Raw genomic sequence first — 24,886 nt, 5'->3', positions numbered from 1 at the left:
GTTTTGCTTGGTCAGTGTGTTCACCCTGTTGGAGTATGGCAGTGTGAATTGGCTTTTAGGTGCTTTGGAATACAAAACAAAAAACAGTAAAATAAATATATTTGTTTAATGTTCACGCAATTAACACAAAATTCTTAAATAAGGTAGTTTCTCTATTTTTGCAGTATTCAAGTGTTCATGTCCCTGAATAATATCTGCATGAACCTAAGTCTGAAGAGTACACATAATATCTAGTAGACAGCAATCCTTGTGAGTGAGAAGTCTGGTGTGGAGGCTGGATCTGGAACTGACTTCTGTCCAGGTTATCCGTCTTCACGAACTGCCCTGAAATACAATTCAAACAAACAATGTAGTGTGAGGCTCTTACATTCACAATGCTCATTTTTGGCCTCGGGGGTGAAGTGTGCAGAAAATTCTGCTGGACTGAAATTTAGTATTTGGTGAACAGTCTTCAAGAGTGCAAATAATATTTTAAGTTTTAAGTATCTTTCAGGCTCGCGTGAGGTTTCCACGAGCAACAAAGTCTGCTTGAACAAAAATTTCACTACATTTAAAGTTTAGAAAATAATATACAGACCGTTACAGTTTGAAGAGAGGTGCATTCACAGTACTGGTTCTGTCTTACTGTTATAAATTTTAATTTCAAAGAACTTTTTTATTATCATCTGTGTCTTTTTTTGAATTATGATTGACCCCTCTGTAGGTTGTTGTATATGAAGTGTCCTCAGAGCAGAGTTAAACAAGATGGCCTTGTAGGACATACAGGAACCCAGACAGCAACATAGTGTTAATATTCAAAAAAATATATCAAATAAATATCAAATATTTCCCAGACAGCAACATAGTGTCGGCCCAGATCCGGCCCACATCTGGCCCGCTTGAAATCCATGCGGGCCAGATGTGGGCCGGATCTGGGCCGACACTGCTTGCTGTCTGGGAAATATTTGATATTTGATATATTTTTTGAATATTCGACAAACTTTGAATGTTTGAGGTTTTACTTACTAGTCAGATGGTTCATGGTGCTTTGGAGATGTTCTTGACAGGAGATCTGCTCCGCTCCAGCTCTGCAGCACAGCCATAAGCATGGAAGAATAGGAACAATATGTCACATAGCCAACAAATGTAGTATTCAATGTCAGGATTATTAGAAATAAACAAACTACAGGAGAGGTGAAATGCAATAATAATAATAATAATAATAATAATAATATACAAAACATACAAAAAATCTTAAGATACCAGAATTCATATTTTTAGGTTTTACAGATGCATGATGATATAGTTGAAATATACTGTGAAAAATTCATATAAAGTTATTTAATAAGACTTCTCAGATCACCTGTGTTTCCTGTATCTCTGTCAGCAGCTCACATTACAAATTGTTTTGTAACTTCCCCTGTTTTAGGTATTTTTTTCTGACGCTCCTGAAATCATAGTACAATTGATCAATATTTGTTTGCAATGAAAGTTCAAAATGTGTTTGAAATAGTTTCAGCCCATTAGTTCATGTAAGTGACGTCACCGATTGACCCCCACAGTGCAGACTTTTAGGTTAAATTAATTAGCTTATAGTGACTTCCATTTATCTATTGACAAAGTATCAGCAAAACATTTACAAAACTATCAAAGCCGCTCATCTACACATAAAAGGTGCTTAAAAGCTCAAACGTTCATTAATAAGAGCTCAAATGTATAAGTTACCTTACCTCTAATTGTTAGCCTCTATAGTTAACGGTTGTGATGCTAACGGTCTTTTTGAAGACACTATACCACTCCTGTAAAGTAAAGATTCAACAAAAGCAGTGAATGAAAAACATTGTTTGAAGTCAGTTATATAGGCTAAATAAAACAACAGGATATACTATTCTATAATATAACATATAATATAATATCATATGAGGCATGAATATAATTTCACATGCAAACACAATTAAACACAATACGAGCTTTATGTTATGCATTTTAAAAATATATTTTCAAAATGTATTTCAATATATTTAACAGTGTTTCACATATATGTGAATATATTACCTTTCTGTATGGGAAAACATTGGGATTTTAGTCAAAAATATTTGAAATGGATTTTAAATGTGGGTCAAGATCGGCAATACTTATGTGGCCCACATATCTACATTTGACATCTGGCCCATGTCTTGTGTGCCGTCTTAAACCCGGTACCATCTCTGCCGAACCCGGGCCATGTTTGGCCCACATGCTGTATGCCAGTGCGGATGAATGGCAGATGAATATATATATATATATATATATATATATATAACAACAGAATATATTATTCTATAATATACTATATAATATCATATATTACATAATATCGTGAGGCATGAATATAATTTTGCATACAAACACATAATAACACACAGTATGAGCTTTATGTTATGCATTTTAAAAATATATTTAACAGTTTCACATATATGTGAATATATTACCTTTCTGTATGGGAAAACATTGGCATTTTACTCAAAAATATTTGAAATGGATTTTAAATATGGGTCAAGATCGGCAATACTTATGTGGCCCACATATCTGCATTTGACATCTGGGCCAAATACTACATTTGACATCTGGCCCATGTCTTGTGTGCCGTCTTAAACCCGGTACCACCTCTGCCAAACCCGGGCCATGTTTGGCCCACATGCTGTATGCCAGTGCCGGATGAATGGCAAATGAATATATGAATATATATAAAACAACAGAATATATTATTCTATACTATACTATATAATATCATATATTATATAATATCATATGAGGCATGAATATAATTTTGCATACAAGTAAACACATAATAACACACAACATGAGCTTCATGTTATGCATTTTAAAAATATATTTTAAAAATATATTTAACAGTTTCACATTTATGTGAATATATTACCTTTCTGTATGGGAAAACATTGGCATTTTACTCAAAAATATTTGAAATGGATTTTAAATATGGGTCAAGATCAGCAATACTTGTGTGGCCCACATATCTGCATTTGACATCTGGGCCAAATACTGCATTTGACATCTGGCCCATGTCTTGTGTGTCGTCTTAAACCCGGTACCATCTCTGCCGAACCCGGGCCATGTTTGGCCCACATGCTGTATGCCAGTGCCGGATGAATGCCAACTGTGCCAGATGCATGCCAAGTCTGGGCCAAATTTGTTTGCTGACTGGGTGGTACCTTTGGCAGTGTGTGCAGGTGCCAAGTCCTGCTGGAAAATGAAATCAGCATCTCCATAAAGCTTGTCAACAGAAGGAAGCATGAAGTGCTCTAAAATTTCCTGGTAGATGGCTGCGTTGACTGTGGACATCAGAAAACACAGTGGACCAACACCAGCAGATGACATGGCAGCCCAAATCATCACTGACTGTGGAAACTTCACACTGGACTTCAAGCAACATGGATTCTGTGCCTCTCCACTCTTCCTTCAGACTCTGGGACCTTGATTTCCAAATGAAATGTAAAATTTACTTTCATCTGAAAAGAGGACTTTGGACCACTGAGCAACAGTCCAGTTCTTTTTCTCCACAGCCCAGTTAAGATGCTTCTGACGTTGTCTCTGGTTCAGAAGTGGCTTGGTAGCCCTTTTCCTGAAGACGTCTGAGCGTGGTGACTCTTGATGCACTGACTCCAGCTTCAGTCCACTCCTTGTGAAGCTCTCCCAAGTGTTTGAATCGGTTTTGCTTGACTGTATTCTCAAGCTTGCGGTCATCCCTGTTGCTTGTGCACCTTTTCCTACCCAAATTCTTCCTTCCAGTCAACTTTGCATTTAATATGCTTTGATACAGCACTCTGTAAACAGCCACACCTTTCAGTAATGACCTTCTGTGACTTACCCTCTTTGTGGAGGGTGTCAATGTTCGTCTTCTGGATCATTGCCAAGTCAGCGGTCTTCCCCATTATTGTAGTTTCAAAGAACAAGAGATACCCAGAATTTATACTGTAGGGATGGTCATTTATTCAAACTCAAATGTAAATATTCTAATATTTTGAGATACTGATTTTTGACTTTCATGAGCTGTAAGCTCTAATCATCAAAATTAAAAGAAATAAACATTTGAAATATATCAGTCTGTGTGTAATGAATGAATATAATTTACAAGTTTCACTTTTTGAATGGAATTAGTGAAATAAATCAACTTTTTGATGATATTCTAATTATATGACCAGCACCTGTATTTACATATTCATCAAACGCCGCTCAGGTTCGGGTTTATCTTCTTCTCTTCAATTGCATCCAGGAGGGCTGAATTACATTCTTGCGCTACAGCGCCACACTGGTCGAACTGGAGTATTGCAGGCTCTTGCTTTAGGTCATGTGAGATCAAACGATTACTCGACAACAAAAATATTTGTTGACAGTTTTTTATTGTCGACGTTGTCGATAATGTCGACTAATCGTTTCAGCCCTAGTAGTGACCAGACCTGCAAGGATGACAAGTGATGTTTATCACTACTTACAAGTTGAACCAGGTTTAACTTGTACCATGGAACCGAACTTGAGAACAGAGGCGGACAGTAGTGAAGTATTTTTACTCGTATAAAGTACTACTACAGTCACTTGAAAAATACTTTTACAGCAGAGTGTTTGTCTTTAGAAAACTTTACTTCACAACATTCCAAAGCATAATATTGTACTTTTTACTGCACTACGTTCCATATTAAATATCATTTAATACTTAATTACATTAGAAATCTATTACTTTCTTACTTTTACTCAAGTAAAAGTAATTCAAATATTTACTTGAGTACAAGAAAGTACTACATGTTTAATGTTCTTAAGTATTAAAAAAACTTTAATTCATGAAATGTAGTGCAGTATGACATTATGCTCTGGAATGTAGTGAAGTAAAATTTTGCAAAGAAAAACACTCTGATAAACTACAGATACTTTTTAAATTTACTTGAGTGAAGTAAAAATACTTCACTACTGTCCACCTCTGATTGAGAATACTACACTGCTACTTTCTCTACTGCTTGGCAATTCATTTAGGTAAAATTTGACACATTAAGCCAGCTGGATTTTATACATTGTCTGTTAGGACTAATTATCTGTAGTAGACACAAAAAATAAACAATGGAACTATAGGAAATAACCAGGAGTAAACATAGCAATGTCAACACACTGATAGAAGCATCGGTCATTGCATTTACATGCACTTACTCTTTTGTGGCTTTTTCCTCAGAGGCATATGCCTTGGTCCCTCTGTGGGATAGAAGATTACAGCTTAGTCATATATACACAGGAAAAAAAAAACATTAAAAAAGGGACAAAATGCACTTTGTAATGTCTTTTTAACACACTGGAAATACAGTCACAGACAAAAATAAAAATATTGGCATCCCTGCATTTCTTTCAGATAATAAATGCACTACTTCTCCCTGAAACTTGTTGCAATTACAAATTGTTTGCGTTGGAACAACACAAAAAAGCCAATCTGAGACATTCTACACAGATCTCCAAAAATGGACTGGACAAAATTATTGACAGCTTTTCAGAACCTTCAGAAATAATTGTATTTCAAGCATGTGATGCTCCTTTAATTTGTAATTAAACTACCTGTAGCAATGCATAGGAACTGGCAATATCACATTTGCAACCAGTTAAAATGTGTAAAAATTGACAATATTTGTGTGTCTATGTGTACCACACTGAGTATGGAGAAAAGAAAGAAGAGTGAAATATTGTCTGAGGATTTGAGAACAAACATGGTGGAAAAGCATGAACAGTCTGAAGGATACAAGTACATCTCCAGACATCTTAATGTTCCTGTTTCCACTGTGCAGAACACTGTCAAGAAGTTTACAGCCCATGGCACTGTAGCTAATATCCCTGGATGTGGACGAATTAGAAAAATTGATGAAAGATTGCAACAAAGGATTGATCAAAGAGTGGATAAAGAACCTCGGTCAACTTCCAAACAAATTGAAGCTGACCTGCAGGCACAGGATACAACAGTGTCAGCTCGCACTATCCATCGCTATCTGAATGAAAAGGGACGCTATGGTAGGAGACCCAGAAGGACCCCACTGCTGACACAGAAACAAAAATCAAGATTGGAGTTTGCCAAAACGTACCTGAGGAAGTCAAATCCTTCTGAGAGAATGTCCTGTGGACAAATAAGACTAAAACAGAGTTTTTTGGTAAAGCACATCATTGTACTACATGTCTTCAGAAAATGAAACGAGGCCTTCAAAAGAACAGAACACTGTCCCTCAGTCAAACATGGTGGAGGCTCACTGATATTTTGGGGTTGCTTTGCTGCCTCAGGCACTGGATGTCTGTAACTGTGTGCATGGCATTATGAAATCTGAAAACTACCAAAGAATTCTGGAGCGCAATGTAGGGCGTATGGGTCTCCGTCTTAAAGCAGGTCATGGGTCTTAAAGCAGGACAATGACTCAAAGCATGTTTCAAAAAGCACCAAAAAATGGTTTAAGACAAAGCACTGGAAGTTTTAAGTTGCCAGAAATGAGTCCAGATCAAAATCCCATAGAGCACCTGTCTAGAGATCTCGAGTAGAAACCCTTCAAATCTGAAAGACCTGGAGCAGTTGGCAAAAGGAGAGTGGTCCAAAATTCCAGGAGAGAGCTGTAAGAAACCCACTGATGGTTACAGGAAGCATAAGATTTCAGTTATTGTTTCCAAAGGATGTGCTACCAAATATTAAGTTGAGCGTCAATTTTTGGAGATTTGTGTAAAATGTCTCAGATTTGGATTTTTTCCTGGGTTTTTTTGTGTTGTTCCAATGCAAACAATTTATAACTGCAACAAGTTTCTGGGAGAAGTGGTGCATTTATTAACTGACAGAAATGTATGAAGGTAAATTTGGTGCAAAACAACTGAGCGTCCGTGACAGCGGAATTTGTAGTTGTAGAGAAGAGTCACACATGTGTATCAGTAAATTTGAGGCCACAGACAAAAGTTGCAAACTTGTAGATTTTTTTCTCTCTCCCACAAACACAACACAACAGTTACACCTTCTCGAATCCTTCATTGCAGATACACAAATCCTATTCTACGAATCACAAATTAAGAAACTCGTATGCTCACATGTTTTGCTACTATTGCTGCAGTGAATATGGTGCAAAACACACTCACACACCTGCATCAAAAATGTGAAGTCGCGGACGAATTTTGTACATCCGCAAATCAGTATTTGAATTCTTGCAATGAGATTTGCACACTTGTAGAATGTTTTCTTACATATATATATTTTTTTTTTCTTAGATGCTTTTTCTAGCACAAACACAAGTACATAAGGATAACGGCTTGAATCTGCTGCTACGAGTCTCAGATGCTGTTTTTCACTTGCAAATGACAAGTTTCGCGCTCTCTCCCTTTTGCACCACATATCTGTGTGACAAATGGAGCAAAAGTGATTTGTGCATCTGTAGACGCAGCGGCGGCCACTCTGCAGAGATCAGAGAAGTTTGGCCAATCAGAAGCTACACTGTATCCGGTTTTTGTTATTCTTTATAGTTCTTCGGTTTTTTATGATCAAGTTTGTGGATCTGTTTTGTATCTGAAGTTTTGTATCATCTGCAACGTCGAGGGTGTATTTTGGAGCCATCGCGACAGTGATTACATCAGCTGGTAAGTTAAGTTAACGTCAGTTATCCAGAGTAAATTAATCAGGGAAGCATAATAATTCTACACTGCCTTTTTATCGCAGGTTATGTCAGACGTTACATAACAGGGAGCTAACGTGAAAATAGTAAAGAAAAATGAGTTAAGATACACCGCTGTTATACATCTTTTGTATTATATTTATTTGTATTGGAGTCTTTTCCTGTGATTGAATCGTGGTAACAACAGGTGAGTAAGCTGCCATCAACTACTATATTAATAGAATTAGCTGAATTAGACACTGGCTGCTGCTCACTAACCCACAGAACGGGTATAGGAACGGACTAGCAATATATGGGAAGTTTGGCTAAGAAATATTATGAATGTTTATTTTATTATAACCTGTGAGTTCTGTTATTGTATGGTAGTTTTTTCTTGCCATAAACTAAAATAACACTAACAGGATTGTGACTCTGTTACAGGAGATTGCTCCAAGCAAAAACAGGGATGCTGACTATTAAGGGCAGAATCACAATATGGCCAGCTGTCAATTTTATTGAAATTAGGTAACCCAAAATACATTTGATTTTACATTCATGCTTTTGCCAGATGCTTTAATCAAAAGCAAACTGTGCTGCATTATGTACACATTTTTATTGAGTTAAGTTACCCAAACAGTATTTTCAATTACTGCTTTTTTATTATTATTATTATTATTTTCTAGTTTGTGGTCTGGATAATGACATCTGCAATACATTCCAGTTGGAGGCTTTTTTTGTGATTGCTATTGTAACGGGAATAACATCAACTGGTAAGTTAGCCGAAGTAAACTAGTTAAAGTTTTGTTTTGTTTTTTTAAATCGTTATCCATTCCCTTGATAATCAACCCCATTATTTCAGCAATATAACACTAAGCTCACAATGTCAAATGCAGAAACGTTAATTCATACGTTCATGACCTCAAGGCTAGATTATTGTAATGCTTTATTGGGTGGGTGCTCTGCACGTTTAATAAACAAACTACAGATGGCTCAAAATGCAGCAGCTAGAGTTCTTACTAGAACCAGGAAATATGACCATATTAGCCCGGTTCTGTCAACACTGCACTGGCTCCCTATCAAACATCATATACATTTTAAGATCTTGCTAATTACTTATAAAGCCCTGAATGGTTTAGCTCCTCAGTACTTGAGCGAGCTCTTATCACACTATAGTACTACACGTCCGCTGCGTTCTCAAAACTCTGGCCATCTGATAATACCTAGAATATCAAAATCAACTGCGGGCGGCAGATCCTTTTCCTATTTAACGCCAAAACTCTGGAACAATCTACCTAACACTGTTCGGGAAGCATATTTAGTTTAAATCTAGATTAAAGACCCATCTCTTTAACCTGGCTTACACATAACACACTAATACACTTCTATAATTCAAATCCGTTAAAGGATTGTTAGGCTGCATTAATTAGATCAACCGGAACCGGTTTACACTTCCCATAACACACGATGTACTCGTTACATCGTAAGAAGAATGGCATCTACACTGATATTAGTCGGTTTCTTTCTTATTCCGAGGTCACCGTAGCCACCCGATCCAGTCCGTATCCAGATCAGATGGTGGATTAGCACCTAGAGATGACCTCTACAGCCCTGAACTTCAGTGGAGACCAGGACATCTAGATGAGCCCCAGAGACTGATCCCCAGTGAAGACCCTGTCTCCTAGACGGCCACGGGACAGGACCACGGGAACCAGATGAGTCCTCTGCACAATCTGACTCTGCTGCAGCATGGAACAACCTGCTGGTTCGTCTGGCCAGAGGAGAATGACACACTATCTCGACACACTATTTCCCTGTTTAATACTGTAAAGCTGCTTTGACACAATCTGCATTGTAAAAAGCACTATATAAAATAATGGTCACTTGACTTGACTTTGATCTACTGTTTGATCTACAGGAATGCATTATAAGGAATGGATTATAAATGTAATGATTTGTGATGGATTATCAACTAATTATGCACCTTCCTTGTAGGTGCGTTCAGAGAGTATATAGTGTTTTTATTCATCTCAAAGTGCATACAGCACAAAATCTGGCAGTTAGGGAAAATTCTGTAAACACTTGTTTGAAATATTTTTTTTTTCTTGTGCTTGCAGGTTCATTCCGAGAATCAACCCTGGTGGGATACGATTCAGTAACAGATCAGATGGAGTTCCGGGAAGAGGGTGCAAAGACAAAGCATCAGCCTGAATCCCCTCATGGTGTTTCTCATCAGAGAGCTTGTCAACTTTGCCAAAATTACTGAAATTTAACACAACAACTCAAACAAATTTTTACTGTATTTTTATTTCTGTGAAGTCTGTTTTGCCATGCTGCAGATACAAAGTCCCCAGGGGACTGTGGTCAGGCCCTTTTTCAGCTAGCACATGCTGGAGATGAAGATTTGTCATTTGTATTTGTATTTTTAAAAAGAACATGTTCAACAATTAAAAAGAATATTATAAAGACAAATGCTAATGAGTTAGTGATCTTTATGGTGTTGGGGGCTGTAAAATAATATGGTATACAGTGTTGTACTGCAATTAGATTGTTTTATACAGGTAATACAGGTAAAAAAAATTAATAAACTGAACAGTACTAATATTGACAATACAGGAATAATACTTTAAATGAGAATACAGTAATAATACATCCAGCTACTGTAAAATTTATAGCAATCTCTTTACAGTGTAGTTTAGGTGCCTATTCACTGGCAGCCGAAAGAGCAGGGGGTAATAATAAAATAATAATAAAAGCTGCGAGCATCTTCCGGAGCGGACAGCAGCAAATACCAATAAAGGTACATTTTCTTTCTTTTTAACAAATATATTTAATCGTCTTTTATACGACACTCTCATAGTAATCTATTTAATTAACGGGTTTATCTTTTATGAAGCCTCTTTGTGAGTTGAAGCAGGGATGGGCAAACTATAAAATATGTTATTAGTAACATTCTAAAATAATTGTATCTGGAAGATACGCAGTTACAACTTCTGTGGGGTGTGAAGAAAAAGTAATGTATCTAGTAGTGTAACTAATTACTGTTGCCAGAAAGTAATAAATAAAGTAACAATATTACTTTTTAAAGGAATGACTAGTAATGAGTAATATATTGCATTCTTTGAGTAACAATCCCAACACTGATTGTTACTTTACTTTGCAACGGTAATTAGTTACTAGTTGCATTACTTTTTCTTCACACCCAACAGAAGTTGTATCTTCCACATAAAATTCTTCTAGAATGTTATTAATAACATAGTTCTGCCTCATCATTTCACCAAAATCCACATTGGATCGCAGTCAGAAGTTATTACCAACACTCAATAGTGATTGATGGTGGCATTCAAGTAGAAGTGTTGTATTCATCTCATTAATGGTCATGTGCAGCTTGAAGCTAATTGTAATTTCTCAGTTACCCATAAACATTTCATTATGTATTTTATCAAATCACATAAGTTTGTAAGAAACGGTTTAATTTTTCAAAAAGATTTTTAATTATAGTAATATAATGTAGCACATGCTGATCAGAGGGAGGAAATGCCAGAGTAAAGTACAGCCACAACTTACACAACAGTGTTCAAATCATGTTTTTTTCCTGAAAAAAAATCAATATAATGCAATACTTCTATCTGCTGAATGTAAGCTTTTCCATATTCCAGGCTTGCCTGCACTGGGGACATCACATGCATCCCAGTCAACACGTGAGATCACACGATGATCACAGTGACATCACACCATTCTCATACGGTGATCCTCACAGTGTGAGTAATATATGAGCTCATTGTGAATTCAAAATGTTGAACAGGTTGAGAGGAGGCAGTTCAAATATTAGTCACCAGGGGTACATTCTACTTTCTGTTTCTCAACACTATCACAGAGATATCACAGTGCTCTCACATGATGAGCTCATGAGTGCACGCCCAGCTAACAGATTTCTGTTATAAGATACAAGTGAAACATACGTTACCATCATGGTGAGTAGTGTTTGCTTTAGTTGGGCTCTTGACCCTTGACTTCATAACATTATATGTTTTTGAGGCTGCTCTAACTGTGTTTGTAAAGCACATCTGTTATGGCAAAAAAACCCAAAAAGAGACTGCAACCAGGTGATATTGGTGTGTTATTGATGACAACAACATGGTCATCACCTACACTCAATATGCAGTCTTGGTGAGATTTTATTAATCAACAGTTTCTAAATATAGTAGCTCTGTGATTATACAGTATAGGATCCAGCAGTCTCATAAACAGTTATGAAAGATAAGAGCATAAGACACAAACATTATTAACTACCGTCTCATTTAAAAACAAAGAGAGACATCAATAATCAGTGTATGAATCTCAACAATGGTGACAATCAAAAGCTTCATGTTGCAATGCATGCTGGGTACCTAGTCTCTGTGCAGTGAGTGCACTTTGACCTCACATTAGTATGAGCACACAGTGAGGGCGCTGTGAGGTTACACTTTTAGCTCACTGTTACCTCACATCGTGACCTCATCATGAGTATCCTGTGAAATCAGGGTGAGATCATTGTGAGATCAAATTGTTGACTGGGATGTGTGAGTCATGAAAATTATGAAAATAAATCTAGGAATTATTTGATTGTTGGATTATAAATCAGCGGGGTTGAGCCATCAAAAGTAACTAAGCTGTTTTATGGATGGCACCTGTAATATTATTACTGACATCTTATTAGTAATTAGTTACACTACTAGTTACTGCAAAAAGTAATATTATTACAGTAACTTAAAGTTACTAGTAACTAGTTACTGCCCAACACTGATTAGGACTACTAGAAGACTACAGGTAGGTGAGTTTTATGAGGGTCGAAGCTAAACTCATTTAATATTTAAACTATAAACAAATATACTGTACAGTATAACGGTGAGTGATTTCAGAAAAAGTAAGAAAAAAAACAATAGGTTACTTGCGTAACCCCGGTTCTCTGATAGCATTAAGTGAGGTGTCTCGCTATGGGATACGCCCCTTCCGCGTATTCCTCAGAAGCCCTATTACATTACGCCAGCCCCAATTGGCTGGCAGACGTGACGTTGTGTCTGGGAGTGGCCTCCCCACCCTTCAGTATAAAAGGAGCGACACAACGTCACTACGACATTCAAAACAAGCACACCTCTTCCTCGCTTCTCACAGCAAGGAGGGTGATCTGGTGAGACACCTCACTTAATGCTATCGAAGAACCAGGGTTACGCAAGTAACCTATTGTTCTCTTTCAAGCATACGTTTCGGTGTCTCACTATGGGATATCCTAACTCCCGTATTGCCAGATAGCCTGCCTAGAAGTCTCCTGCCAACCACCATTACTACATCCGGGGCTGAACGAGTCATGACTCGTGACTCACATTCCTAAACTCAATACTGCATGCGCTAAAGTCTGAGCCGTAACATCCAGTTTATAGAACCTTGCAAATGTATGCGGCAAGGACCAACTCGCCACTTCACAAATATCCTGTAACGTGACTCCTTTAAATAGAGCCCAGGAAGTTGACATTCCCCTTGTTGAATGTGCACGTAAACCGGATGGGGACACAAGACCTTTACTGGAATATGCAAACGAGATCGCCTCCACTATCCAGTGCGATAAACGCTGCTTAGTAATCGGCTTCCCCGTACAAGGTTTCATCCAAGATACGAACAGTTGATCACTCTCCCTGAACCCTCTAGTTCTTTCTGTATAAATGCGTAAAGCACGCACTGGACACAATGCATTTAACTTTTGCGGTTCTGACGAAGCAAAAGGTGGTGGATAGAAGGCTCTTAACTCAAGAGGAATGATATCCTTAACTATTTTGGGCATGAATGCAGGATTAGGTTTCAGAACTACCCCTGCATCCCCAGACATGAACTGCAAACACGCTGAATGCACTGAAAATGCGTGAATCTCGCTTATGCGCTTTGCCGAAGCTAGCGCTAACAGCAGTGCCGTCTTAAGTGACAATATATTTAAATCAACCTTATCCAGCGGCTCAAATGGGGACATGGAAAGGGCATCTAGTACCAATCCCAAATCCCATGAGGGGGAAATCGGTTTTGAAACTGGCGCGGCGCGCACCTTTCATGAACCTGCATACCAAAGGATGCTGCCCCACAGTTTTGTTATCAAGACCAATCTGACAAGCAGATATGGCAGCCAGAAACACTTTAATGGTTGAAAACGCTTTCCCTTGGTCTATCAAATCCTGAAGAAATGATAGAACAACTGCCACTGAACACTGAAAGGGAATCTCATGTTTAGTTGCGCACCAGCACTCAAACACGCCCCATTTGCATATTAATACTCGGAGCTATTAATATCAATTTTAGTCCCTCCTCCTTCACTCTGTAGAGTGTTGGGGATATCAACGCTATCGGTGGGAACGCGTAAAGGAGAGTGCGAGGCCATTCGTGTGCCAGCGCATCTATCCCCTTATCGAAAACAAACATTCTGTGATGAAGTAATCCGTATAAAACCAACACGATGTTCAGTCTGTCCCGTCTGACTCATTATCTCTAATGTGATCCCGCCCTCGCGCGTCTCGCGCTGTTCATATGTAAATAGCCACGTGGTAAGTGCGCGCGTGCAAACGCCCAACAACACAAACAAAGAGGAGGTCCTTCATCGCGGCTACGGTTCCTTTCTGGAAGAAGATGCGCTGAGTAAAGGCAGGATTTCCCTCGAAAGAAGAACACGATTTCATCCAGCAGAGGAGATGAGTAAGTAATGTTTCTTTTTTACATTAGTTACCGTGTTATTGTGACATAAACTTGAACAGATCTACTAACAGTTAGCTGGGTTTTCCCCCAAACGACAACATGATGAATGCTACGCCTCTAAGAATGTTTAGACCATGTTTATTATTAATACTCTGTTCACAAATAGATTTTAATAGCGTGCTAAACAATAATAATTAGTTTCTCAGATATAAAATATAATTTTTTATAGTACAAAGTACATCCTTTTATTGTACAAAGCATGCTTGAGTCTGTGGCTACAGAATCATATCATAGGCTACTATAAAATCATACATACTAGACTGTATGACTACAAAATCATAGTTGGGTTTTTCCCAAACTATAATTCCTGACTACAATGTTTGAAATCGTGTAAAACATTTTGAATATGATAGGCAGTTTATTGTATTTAAATTTCTTACGGCGCGATGATGTTTTCATGCTCTATATAAAACAATAAAAGTAATATGAGTGTACACTGTAACATGATGAATGCTACGAGTCTAAGTATGTTTAGTACATGTTTATTATTAATAGCCTACTCTGTTCAGAAATAGATTTGAATAACGTGCTAAACAATAATAATTAGTTTCTCAGATATAAGATTTCTTTCTCTTTTTTATGATAGTGATATATATGATATTTATGATATATATACAGATGTTCCTGATATTGACATGCTCACAAATGTTTTTTTTTGTTTGTATTTTATTGAATCAGATACCAGCACCAGATGAATCCTGATGTCTCTTCAAACTGTTTCCTCTGAGAGCGCTGTACCAACATCAGATGTTCAACTACACTGATATTCTATGTCAAAACAAGCTCCTTTTCTACTGATTGTTTTTTTTTCTTCTTGAATCCATGGAAAGAAGTAGAAACACTTAAATAACACACGTAAATATCAGGTATGATTTACTTGTTTCACTTGTTGAACAGAATCTGCTGCAGGTATGACTCAAAGTCTGTTCACATCTCTGTGGTTAGATCAGTGTGCACAATAATGTGTCTTTGACCTTCATTATGTATGTTTTGATTATACTGTGTTGTAAATAAAATACAAATAATTTAAAAAAACCTTTTTTTCAATCTCCTCACATTCTCTCTTACCTGCCTCACAGTCACAGTCACACTGATGGGCCATTAGGGGCCATTATGGGAGGGCCCTTTGTCTCTCAGGTGAGACTCACTTAATATTCATGGCCATTGCCACTCCCTCGCATATAGACCCTCGATGACAAAACATGTCTTGAAAATTTTAAATCAATATATTGTTTTCTGTGAATGAGTAAGCAGAATGATTTTCACATAATTTTGAAGTAAATATTCTAGGCTACAAGACTGATTACTCAAAAGTCTTGGTCAGGACTATTTAGTGTGGGTTTTAAGGCCTTATTTCAGCTACATTTTTTCCCCAAAACTTACTAACCACGCATAATATTTTTTTTCTAAAAAATGCAAACATGTACATCCATCTTGGTCACATATTATTGTAGCACAGTTTGTGCTGAATACAAAAAAAATTACATGTTGGTCAATAGTATGTTTTAAGTAGCTGAAATAAGCACAAATATCAGGGCATGTCAAAACATCTCAAGGGCCCCAAAATGACCTCAGACCCCAGAGGGTTAATACCCAACGGGACTGTGTGCATTCTCGCCAACTGTTTATTTGCAGCGTTCTGGCGCCCTCGTGTGGCTGAGCCGCGAACAAGTCTGTTGTCTGTACTGCGCATGCGTGGGCATTTAGCGCTTGGACAGAGTTGAAGTGTTTCATCACCTCTAAGGGAGCAATAACTCCCCGAGGTGATGTTATGCTGTGGTCTGTTAACGTGTTTTGAACATGAAAAGTGCTTATGACTAGTGGGTGGGTGTACACCACTGCACCATCCCTCGTTCTTTTCACTGCTCTGGTTCCCCTGGCCCAACCGGGCTCTATTCTCCCACAGAACATCCGGGAACTTCGAAACTCGTCCCTTGTCGAACGCTGAACATCTGGGGATCGGGAGCTCGCGAACAGGGGGGCTTGTGTGCTCCTTTCCCCGGGGGAAGACCCCATCAAACTGCCTTCTTCTTCCTCCTCGCTCCCTGAGGATGGGAGTGAGGATGAGGTTGAGGAGCTGGCTGGACCGCCTGAGCTGTTGCAGGCGGGTAGTTCTTCCTAGGCCAGGCAGTTCTCTGTTCCGGGACTCCGCTGTGACCCGCTGCATTCACGTTCGGTCTCTGCCGTCGAGGAATTCGATAGCTGGGGGGTGGGCAGGCTGTAACTTGTGCGAAGGTCTGCCGAGGTGGCGGAGGGGGTGCAGACTGTGCCTTCCTAGGCATACAGAGCTGCAAAGCCTCATCATCCCTCTTCTTTTCCTCGCATCTCTTTTGCATCAGTGTCAACGCCGAGCCAAAGATGCCCTCTGCGACCACCGGTGCTTCCAGGATAGCTTCTTTTTCCCTGTCAGAGAGATTAGCCATGAATGACCATTGTGGCCTTGCCCGCGGCTTGAACCGCACACCTCTGAAGACGCAGAGAAAGATCTGTAACAACACAGATCTCTTCCCAGTGCATCTGACCTGGCATGGTCGATGCTTCATCCTGCAATTCCGCTTGGTACGCAGTCAGCATAGAGGTCGCGTTCAGCGCCCTGGCAGAGAGAGCAATCGCTTTATAAGCGCGTTCAGTCATGCTTGACTGAAAACGGTCCGCTTTGGATGGCAACGTCGGATTTGCTGCCGCTCTGTGCTTTGGGTGCAAGTGCGCGGCAACTAATGGCTCCATGGGGGGCATTCGGAGAAGTCCCGCCTTCTCCATTCCCTCCACATCGAGAGCGGATCCTCCCTGTACGGGTAACTTACAAGTGAACAGTCTGTCCTTCCAGGTCACCGCAAGCTCCTCTAGGAGCTCTGAAAACACAGGAAGGAGCTGCCGTGCTGCCCGTTTCGCTCTCGGCAGCCTCTTACCCTCGTAGCGAGACTTTGCAGCCTCTGCTACCACGGTCGGCCACAGAATGTTTAGTTTCTCTGCAGCGCGTTTGCACACATCTTGCAGATCCACACTGAGCAGCGGGGATGGTGACCCGTCCGCATCTTCCGTGGTCCCCGCCGCGGGGAGGGGTTGTGCCATGTGCGCAGGGGGGAGGAAAGGGGAGTCCTCGAAATCTTCCTCTTCTTCAGAGAGAAGAAAATCCGATTGTCCCTCTTCCTCAAAAATCGAGCGCGTCTTCTTCCTCATCCGTGCTGAACACACTGGGCAGAGGGACGCAAACGTCAAGCTGTTCACCCGCTGTTCACCCCATGATAAAGCTGCCGTGGTGGGCAGCTCTACAGGAATGGATACCTGCGGAGTGGCAGCTGGAACGGGGCTAGGTGACATGAGGGGATCGTGGCCTGACAGGCTAGCTTGGCGTGCTAGCCTGCGACGAAGGCTCTTCGTAGTGAAGCGTGCGCAGTGTTCACAGGAACCGGAGTTCTCGATCGCCATTTGGGCGTGTTTCAGCCCAAGACATGCAGAGCAGAACTGGTGTGTATCTTTGCATGAAATTTTGTTCCCGCATGAACAAAGTCGCACAGCATCTCCCTCACTAGCCGGGACAGTCTGCATTGCTGCAGCCATCGTTGTATCGAACAATCCTTGCAATCAGCTGGAATGCAAAATTGAAGGAATCTGGCGAAAAACGGAGTGGTGGCCAGTCATTCGTCCGAGAGTTCGTTAAAGGCTTCTGGTGTGAAGCGAGAAGAGGTTTTTGAATGTCGTAATGACGTTGTGTCGCTCCTTTTATACTGAAGGGTGGGGAGGCCACTCCCAGACACAACATCACGTCTGCCAGCCAATTGGGGCTGGCTTAATGTAACAGGGCTTCTGAGGAATACGCGGAAGGGGCGTATCCCATAGCGAGACACCGAGACGTATGCTTGAAAGAGAACACACCTTTATTAGTCGCCGCTCTCCGCTCCGGAAGATGCTCACAGCTCGCAAAAGTTTTTTTCTCACCGCTGATAGGCGCCCAAAGCTCTTCTGATTGGCCAAACTTCTCTGATCTCTGCAGAGTGGCCGCCGCTGCGTCTACAGATGCACAAATCACTTTTGCTCCATTTGTCACACAGATATGTGGTGCAAAAGGGAGAGCGCGAAACTTGTCATTTGCAAGTGAAAAACAACATCTGAGACTCGTAGCAGCAGATTCAAGCCGTTATCCTTATGTACTTGTGTTTGTGCTAGAAAAAGCATCTAAGAAAAAAATATATATAAGAAAACATTCTACAAGTGTGCAAATCTCATTGCAAGAATTCAAATACTGTGAGTGTGTTTTGCACCATATTCACTGCAGCAATAGTAGCAAAACATGTGAGCGTACGAGTTTCTTAATTTGTGATTCGTAGAATAGGATTTGTGTATCTGCAATGAAGGATTCGAGAAGGTGTAACTGTTGTGTTGTGTTTGTGGGAGAGAGAAAAAAATCTACAAGTTTGCAACTTTTGTCTGTGGCCTCAAATTTACTGATACACATGTGTGACTCTTCTCTACAACTACAACTGTCACGGACGCTCAGTTATTTTGCACCAAATTTACCTTCATAGAAATGCAGGGGTGTCAATATTTTTGTCCATGCCTGTATGTGTCCCAGGTGTGTCTAGATATGAGAAAATATGAACAAAATATGAGAAAAGGCCATCCTCTCTCTTATAGTAAATATGTGTGCAAACACGCCGGTTATATTTGGCTCCACACTTTACATTACATGCAGGCTCATTAGAATAGTAACCATAGTAGGCTTCTAGAAGGCTCCATCTAAAAAGGCTTGTTTCTGACAAACAAGTTTAAGATAAATAAGGTTAATTTTTCGTAACTGTGGATCACGCAAAATTACTCTAGTGGAGTATCATAATAAAAATATAGAACTGGAAATTAACATAATAGGTCTCCTTTAAATTCAATTTTTATTGTGACTGAATTAAGGTTGATTAATTAACGCCACTTATTTGTTTTTGCTTATGTCCATTCTATTTGTGATAATCACAATTTGTTTAACAAGATCCTTTGCTGACTTGTTAAGGGAACGCAAGGGGTGGGTAAATGGTGGTGTGGCATAGCCAGATATAAGTATTAAAATTATTCTAATATTCTTAACTCTGAAATGTAGCTGTAACACAGTTCGTAGATCGGGAAGAAGGAGGCGGGAACCGGCGAACATTTAAACAAAGTTTTTAATAAAATAAACAAACATCAAAGTAAAGCGGCAGCCCCTCACGGACGACTGCCGCACATAAAATACAAAATAAAAGTCCAGGCCTGGTCCTCTCTCCTCTTCCACTGTCGTCACTCCTCCTTTTATCCTTCCGGAGCTCCTCCGTGGGACTCGAGACCGGTGAGTGGCGCAGGTGTCGCTCATTATCATTCACTCCACCGGCCTCGCTCCGTTCCCACGGCTCTCGGCCCCGCCCCACTCGCCACAGTAGCCTCGTCGAAGGTCTGTAATAAGCAGTGGCCTTTTCCACCATATTAACATTGGAAGCTACCATCGGGAGTGTGTGCCTGTAGAATACAAGTGAGTCCATACAAGTTTCACACACTGCCGAGGGACCGACGTATGCTTTGATATGGTTAGTGCACCAGCAGTAGTCAGACAAAGCGCGTTCATGTGTTTTGGGGGAGTTACTTTGGTGAGAGCCCTGATAGGAGAGGTAGGATTTTTTTCAGTTGGATACTTTCAAAATCTAGCTACTCTGGCTGGTTTCTCTAACATTGCCTATCCAAGCTTTAACAGCGTAACAACAATGCCCCTGACATATAAGTGTACGGAAAAAAAAACCTAGGAGTAGTACTTGCAGCATTCGATTAGTAGTATTTTTTTTTTTTCCGATTTATGATAGACTCACAAAATTCATTCCAACACCCATGACATGTTTGAGTTATTTTCCCCTACTTGGCATTATGCGTCCTGCAGTGTGACTATTTCACATGCGCACATTGCAATGTCGATGCTAAAAAGATATATCATGCAGCCCTTACCTGCATAAGGCTCTATGGGGAAAAAACACTAAAAGTCGAGTAATGTTAAGGTAACCCATGGTTCAAATACTTCAAGCCTTTACAAATTTAAACTGTAACTTTTTAAATCTGTCCTAATTACCTTGTCCCTCTATAGTGCTCATCTGCTCCGCCTGCCCCTCCGTGATGCTCATCTGCTCCACCTGCCCCACTGTAGTGCTGATCTGCTCCGCCTGCCCCTCCATAATGGTCGCCCGCTCCGCCTGCCCCTCCGTGATGCTCATCTGCTCCGCCTGCCCCTCCATAATGGTCGCCTGCTCCACCTGCATGTTCCTTGTCTCTTCCACCTGTGTGGTCCTCACCTCCTCCCGGCTGCTTGTGTTCTCCAATGAGTCACAGGGTGTGAGGTGCAGAGTAATCAGCTGATCATCATTGCCACTGGAATTCTGGTTCCAACCTGTGCAAGTTAAACAAGTGTTATGTTTTGCTTAATTAAAACAGGTGCAGTTCAAACCCATGGATAACCTCTATGTTTTAAGTGTTAATCTGTTAGAATCATACAGTCCAATTTTGTGGGTTTGTGGGTGCCAAACTGCAAATGTGGTCAGCTGGAATTTGACATACATGTGTTGTGCTCTTCCCATCATTCCCAAAAGCTTGCTCTCTTTTGGGGAGTGAATAAGACAATTGTTTAAGGGATGGTTCACTCTAAAACTAAATTTCAGTCATCAATGACTGATAAATACAGTTGTCTTACAAATTGCAGGCTAGTTTTCCAAATCTTACAAAATGGTTTGAGGGAGATCTGTGTCTAAGGATAAATTAATGTTTAAAACTTTAATTGTATGAAAAGACCCAGTATTGTGCTAACAAACACTGTGTTGGTTACATAAAAATGGAAACCTCTCCCAAGTTTCTACTGTCAAGGAATTAGGAGTTGATGACTGAATTTATGTTTTAGAGGGGGGACATCCCTTTAAGATTTAGGCCTAAACATTGAGAAAAAATCTTTTGCATACTCAACACAAGTTGTGAACTGTGACTTTAAAAATATAGTGCATGCATCTTACCTTCACAGAGGTATTCATAAAATGAACCTATCTTCTGAAGGTAGTCCTGGGCATAGGTGGAGAGTGTGCAGCGAGGGGTTAATATTTCACACTTGTTTTCTTTCTTTTTGGTCTCCTTGCCAAGAAGCAAAACTGGCTTGTATCCAATGGCATGGAGTTTCTTAAGTTGCAATGACAACATTGTGCATTTGCTGTTTAAAGTAATAGAAAAACAACAGCAAAAAAAAAAAAAAAAAAAACTATGCATATTAGTTATTGAGAATATATAACATTATTGATGAATGCATACAGGTTAAAGCGATTCAGAATTTTTTACTTTATGGTGAGTTTAGCTTTTGTATTATAACCAAGTACGTGCAACCAAGAAAGGCTCATACAGTAGAAGCAAAAAACAACTCTTCTATATACAGTAGGAAAAAAAAGCAAAAAGATGAATCTGAAACCATGAGGGTATCATAGAACTTTCTGCAACATTAGTAGCTCAGGTTAAGCACCTACATTGGCAAGATTGTGTAACCACTGTACAATTGGACAGTGACAATCTACAGATTTATTCAAAATAAGAACCTTAGTGATTATATGGTCAAATGGGTGAATGCTTCACACATTCATTTACAGCTGACAAGAGCTTTAAATACTACATTATGAATGTAGTAGAATGAATGCAGTCCATTTGTCATCCCCTTGATAAGAAAGTTTGATTATTATATGTGAACCTGGATCACAAAACCAGTCTTAAGTCGCTGGGGTATATTTGTAGCAATAGCCAACAATACACTGAATGGGTCAAAATGATAAATTTTTGTTCCATGAAGATATTTAGTGAATATCCTACCGTAAATATATCAAAACTTAATTTTTGATCAGTAATATGCATTGCTAAGGACTTAATTTGGACAACTTTAAAGGTAATTTTCTCACTATTTAGATTTTTTTGCACCCTCAGATTCCAGATTTTCAAATAGTTGTATCTCGGCCAAATATTGTCCGATCCTAACAAACCACACATCAATGGAAGGATCATTTATTCAGCTTTCAGATGATGTATAAATCACTTATGACTGGTTTTGTGGTCCAGGGTCACATATTGCACCTGTGATTCTGTCATAATGCATACCTCTGTTTTTTATGAATTCAGAATTCCCAACTATCACTTATATTTGCTGTGTTTGTTGAGGTAGATAATTTAGGACTGTGATGTGTTAAGGCTAAGATGTGATTATTTAAGGGTTTTACCACTGAAGTAAAAACAGTACATTAAATTACATTCTTGTAAAATCCAATTTTCATCTGCCTTCAAAGCTGATAGTTAAATTGTACTTTTAAATTTGTGTTGATATAAAAGATATAAAATAATAATAATAATGCCTTTCTGACCTTGCACTGGCATGATCACTTAATCACAAATGGTACCACTGAATGTATCCCGACAGAAATTGTACATACCATGACAATTGCTTCATCCTTGATGGATGCAATGTTGTGGTTCTTCTTATGACCAACCACCCATTCCTCTCGCTTCTCATCAAATCTCTGAAGCTTTTTCTTGGGTCGCTGCTTCAGAGGCTGCTCCTTTTTACAATTCAAGCAGATCTTCTGTGCGCAAAATAAAATACCCTGACAAAAGGGACAAATCTTTTTTGTAGACCCCCCTGGCATTGCGAGAGGTCGAGATAGATAGATAGATAGATGGATAGATAGATAGATGGATAGATATAAATAAATAGATAGATGGATAGATAGATAGATAGATAGACAGATAGACAGATAGATGGATAGAGATAGAGGTTGGCTCTTAAAAGTGCCTTTGGGTTCGGTAAATCAGGTGTATCAATGTTCGGACAGGTGACTCGTTTGACAGGATCTGCAAGGGAGAACAGAAAATGTTAATTATGTAGTGTAGAGTATAGAACCCCAATAGTGAGACGTTCCCATTTTCTTATAAATACAATAAAAATTCAAGATTTTCCAATTTCCTGTATGACAGTTAAAAGGCATGTAACATGCGTCTGGGGTTCCTCATCCCAGATTTAAAGGAAACTTTATGTGCAGTAACTTTAGGCAAAGTTATATTGTTATTACTGACACATTACAGTGAAGTTGTGGGTGAACCATGTGATCGAGAGAAAATGTCATCGTCTAGAGCTCACACAATAATGCAGTGCTCCATGCTAAGTTACTCTTCAGCTGATATAACTTAAACTACACTTAGCTTTTACTAGTAATCATTACCAGTGTGATTATTATTATTATTTATTTTTTTGTTGTTTATGTCATATTCTTTGTTTTTGTAGGTCCCCATTTTGATGTGGTAAATCAATCAACATACTAAAAACACACAGATACTGGGCAAGGCCATTTCCTTCAACACAGTCCTTTGTGCAGCTTCCATCTGGGGAAATACAGAAAAACAAAAATGCAAAAGGTAGGATAAGAAGGTGAAGTTCAGCTGTTTTAGAGTGAACAAGGTGTGTAAAGCATCAATAAATACACAAATAAATTATGAAGAGTAACAGTAATGGGGATATTCCATCAACGCAGCTAATGAAAGCTGTGCTCTCTTGAAAAAGCCTGGCTTGAATTAACATTGACTTTCACTGCAGGCTCAAGCCATTCCACTTACATCATTTAGCCATGTCTAGTCAACGTTGACTTTAACCAGGCTTGAATAAGCATGTACTGTGCTTGTGCATGGAGTACATAAGCAGCCCTGAAGAGCTGAGTAAATTTAAAGGCTTGTGTCATGCAGACACAGTTGTTCCTCAAACAAATTGATGAATTGATCCTGTCTTTCCTCCTACCAAAACTTCAACCAGCCGAAAGTTTAGTAACTTGACCAGCTGACTTTGCTACAAGCTGCCTGGCTGTTGAAACAGGTGCCATGCCTTATAATCTAAAATCAGCTTCAGGCAAATTGACAAGCTGAGTTGCTGCAACTTTTCTCTGCAATGTTCCTAAGCCAGGCTTTTCCTTTATCCACCTTGATGGAACAATCCCTGGTCAATTTTTGAGAACAAACAAACATACATATGAATAAATTAATTACCTAAATTGTGTTTTCTTCTTCATCCTCACTGGTGTCTGGACTACTGAGGCCACCTTGATCTTCTGCTTCAACATGTAGAAGGGCAGAGGCCTCGGGGCCTAAAACAGTCTTGTACTGTTGGAGGAGCACTTGCAACCTTTCTGACACCTCTGACAGTCGTCTTCTTAAGAGACAGCAAAGTCCCTCATTTCCCTTGTCTACATCTCAAAATACAAAAGAGATAACATTAAGGACAAACTACACATTAATACTGCTTCAAGAGGCCAAAGAACTTCAATGGAGTAAAAAGATTTCACCCATTCAAATCTATATACCTGGATGGTTGGCATTTTTATGTGTATCATTGTCATACTACCTGCTATCTTCTGTATAAACTCTGACGGCTCACTGAGAAGACTTTATGCAGCGAGGCCCAAAGCAGCAGAAAAGTGTTTTGTGTT

General features: G+C 39.4%; 1 protein-coding gene across 3 annotated transcripts; it reads right to left on the bottom strand.

Annotated features, from left to right (window-relative positions):
- On the bottom strand, window positions 1-23,213 carry LOC131543345 (uncharacterized). 3 transcript variants are annotated; one of them, XM_058780607.1, is made up of 8 exons: window positions 22,847-23,213; window positions 21,401-21,446; window positions 20,473-20,787; window positions 5,176-5,218; window positions 1,710-1,778; window positions 1,343-1,427; window positions 1,006-1,067; window positions 1-324 (listed from the first exon to the last, which is right to left on the bottom strand). In XM_058780607.1, the coding sequence occupies exons 1-5, from the start codon at window positions 23,057-23,059 to the stop codon at window positions 1,712-1,714; spliced, it is 684 nt and encodes a 227-aa protein (XP_058636590.1). In that variant the 5' UTR covers window positions 23,060-23,213; the 3' UTR covers window positions 1-324; window positions 1,006-1,067; window positions 1,343-1,427; window positions 1,710-1,711. The 3 variants fall into 3 exon arrangements, with proteins under 3 accessions (XP_058636590.1, XP_058636575.1, XP_058636584.1); XM_058780592.1 differs by having other exon boundaries at window positions 5,176-5,217; window positions 21,401-21,591; window positions 22,847-22,986; XM_058780601.1 differs by lacking the exons at window positions 1-324; window positions 1,006-1,067; window positions 1,343-1,427; window positions 1,710-1,778; window positions 5,176-5,218 and adding an exon at window positions 19,636-19,874 and having other exon boundaries at window positions 21,401-21,591; window positions 22,847-22,986.
- Between the last annotated feature and the right edge of the window lie 1,673 nt (window positions 23,214-24,886).

The sequence above is a fragment of the Onychostoma macrolepis genome, chromosome 01, assembly GCF_012432095.1.
Source record: "Onychostoma macrolepis isolate SWU-2019 chromosome 01, ASM1243209v1, whole genome shotgun sequence".
NCBI lineage: Eukaryota > Metazoa > Chordata > Actinopteri > Cypriniformes > Cyprinidae > Onychostoma > Onychostoma macrolepis.
Note: the sequence above shows the minus strand (reverse complement) of the source record. Positions and strands in the feature narration are given on the sequence as shown.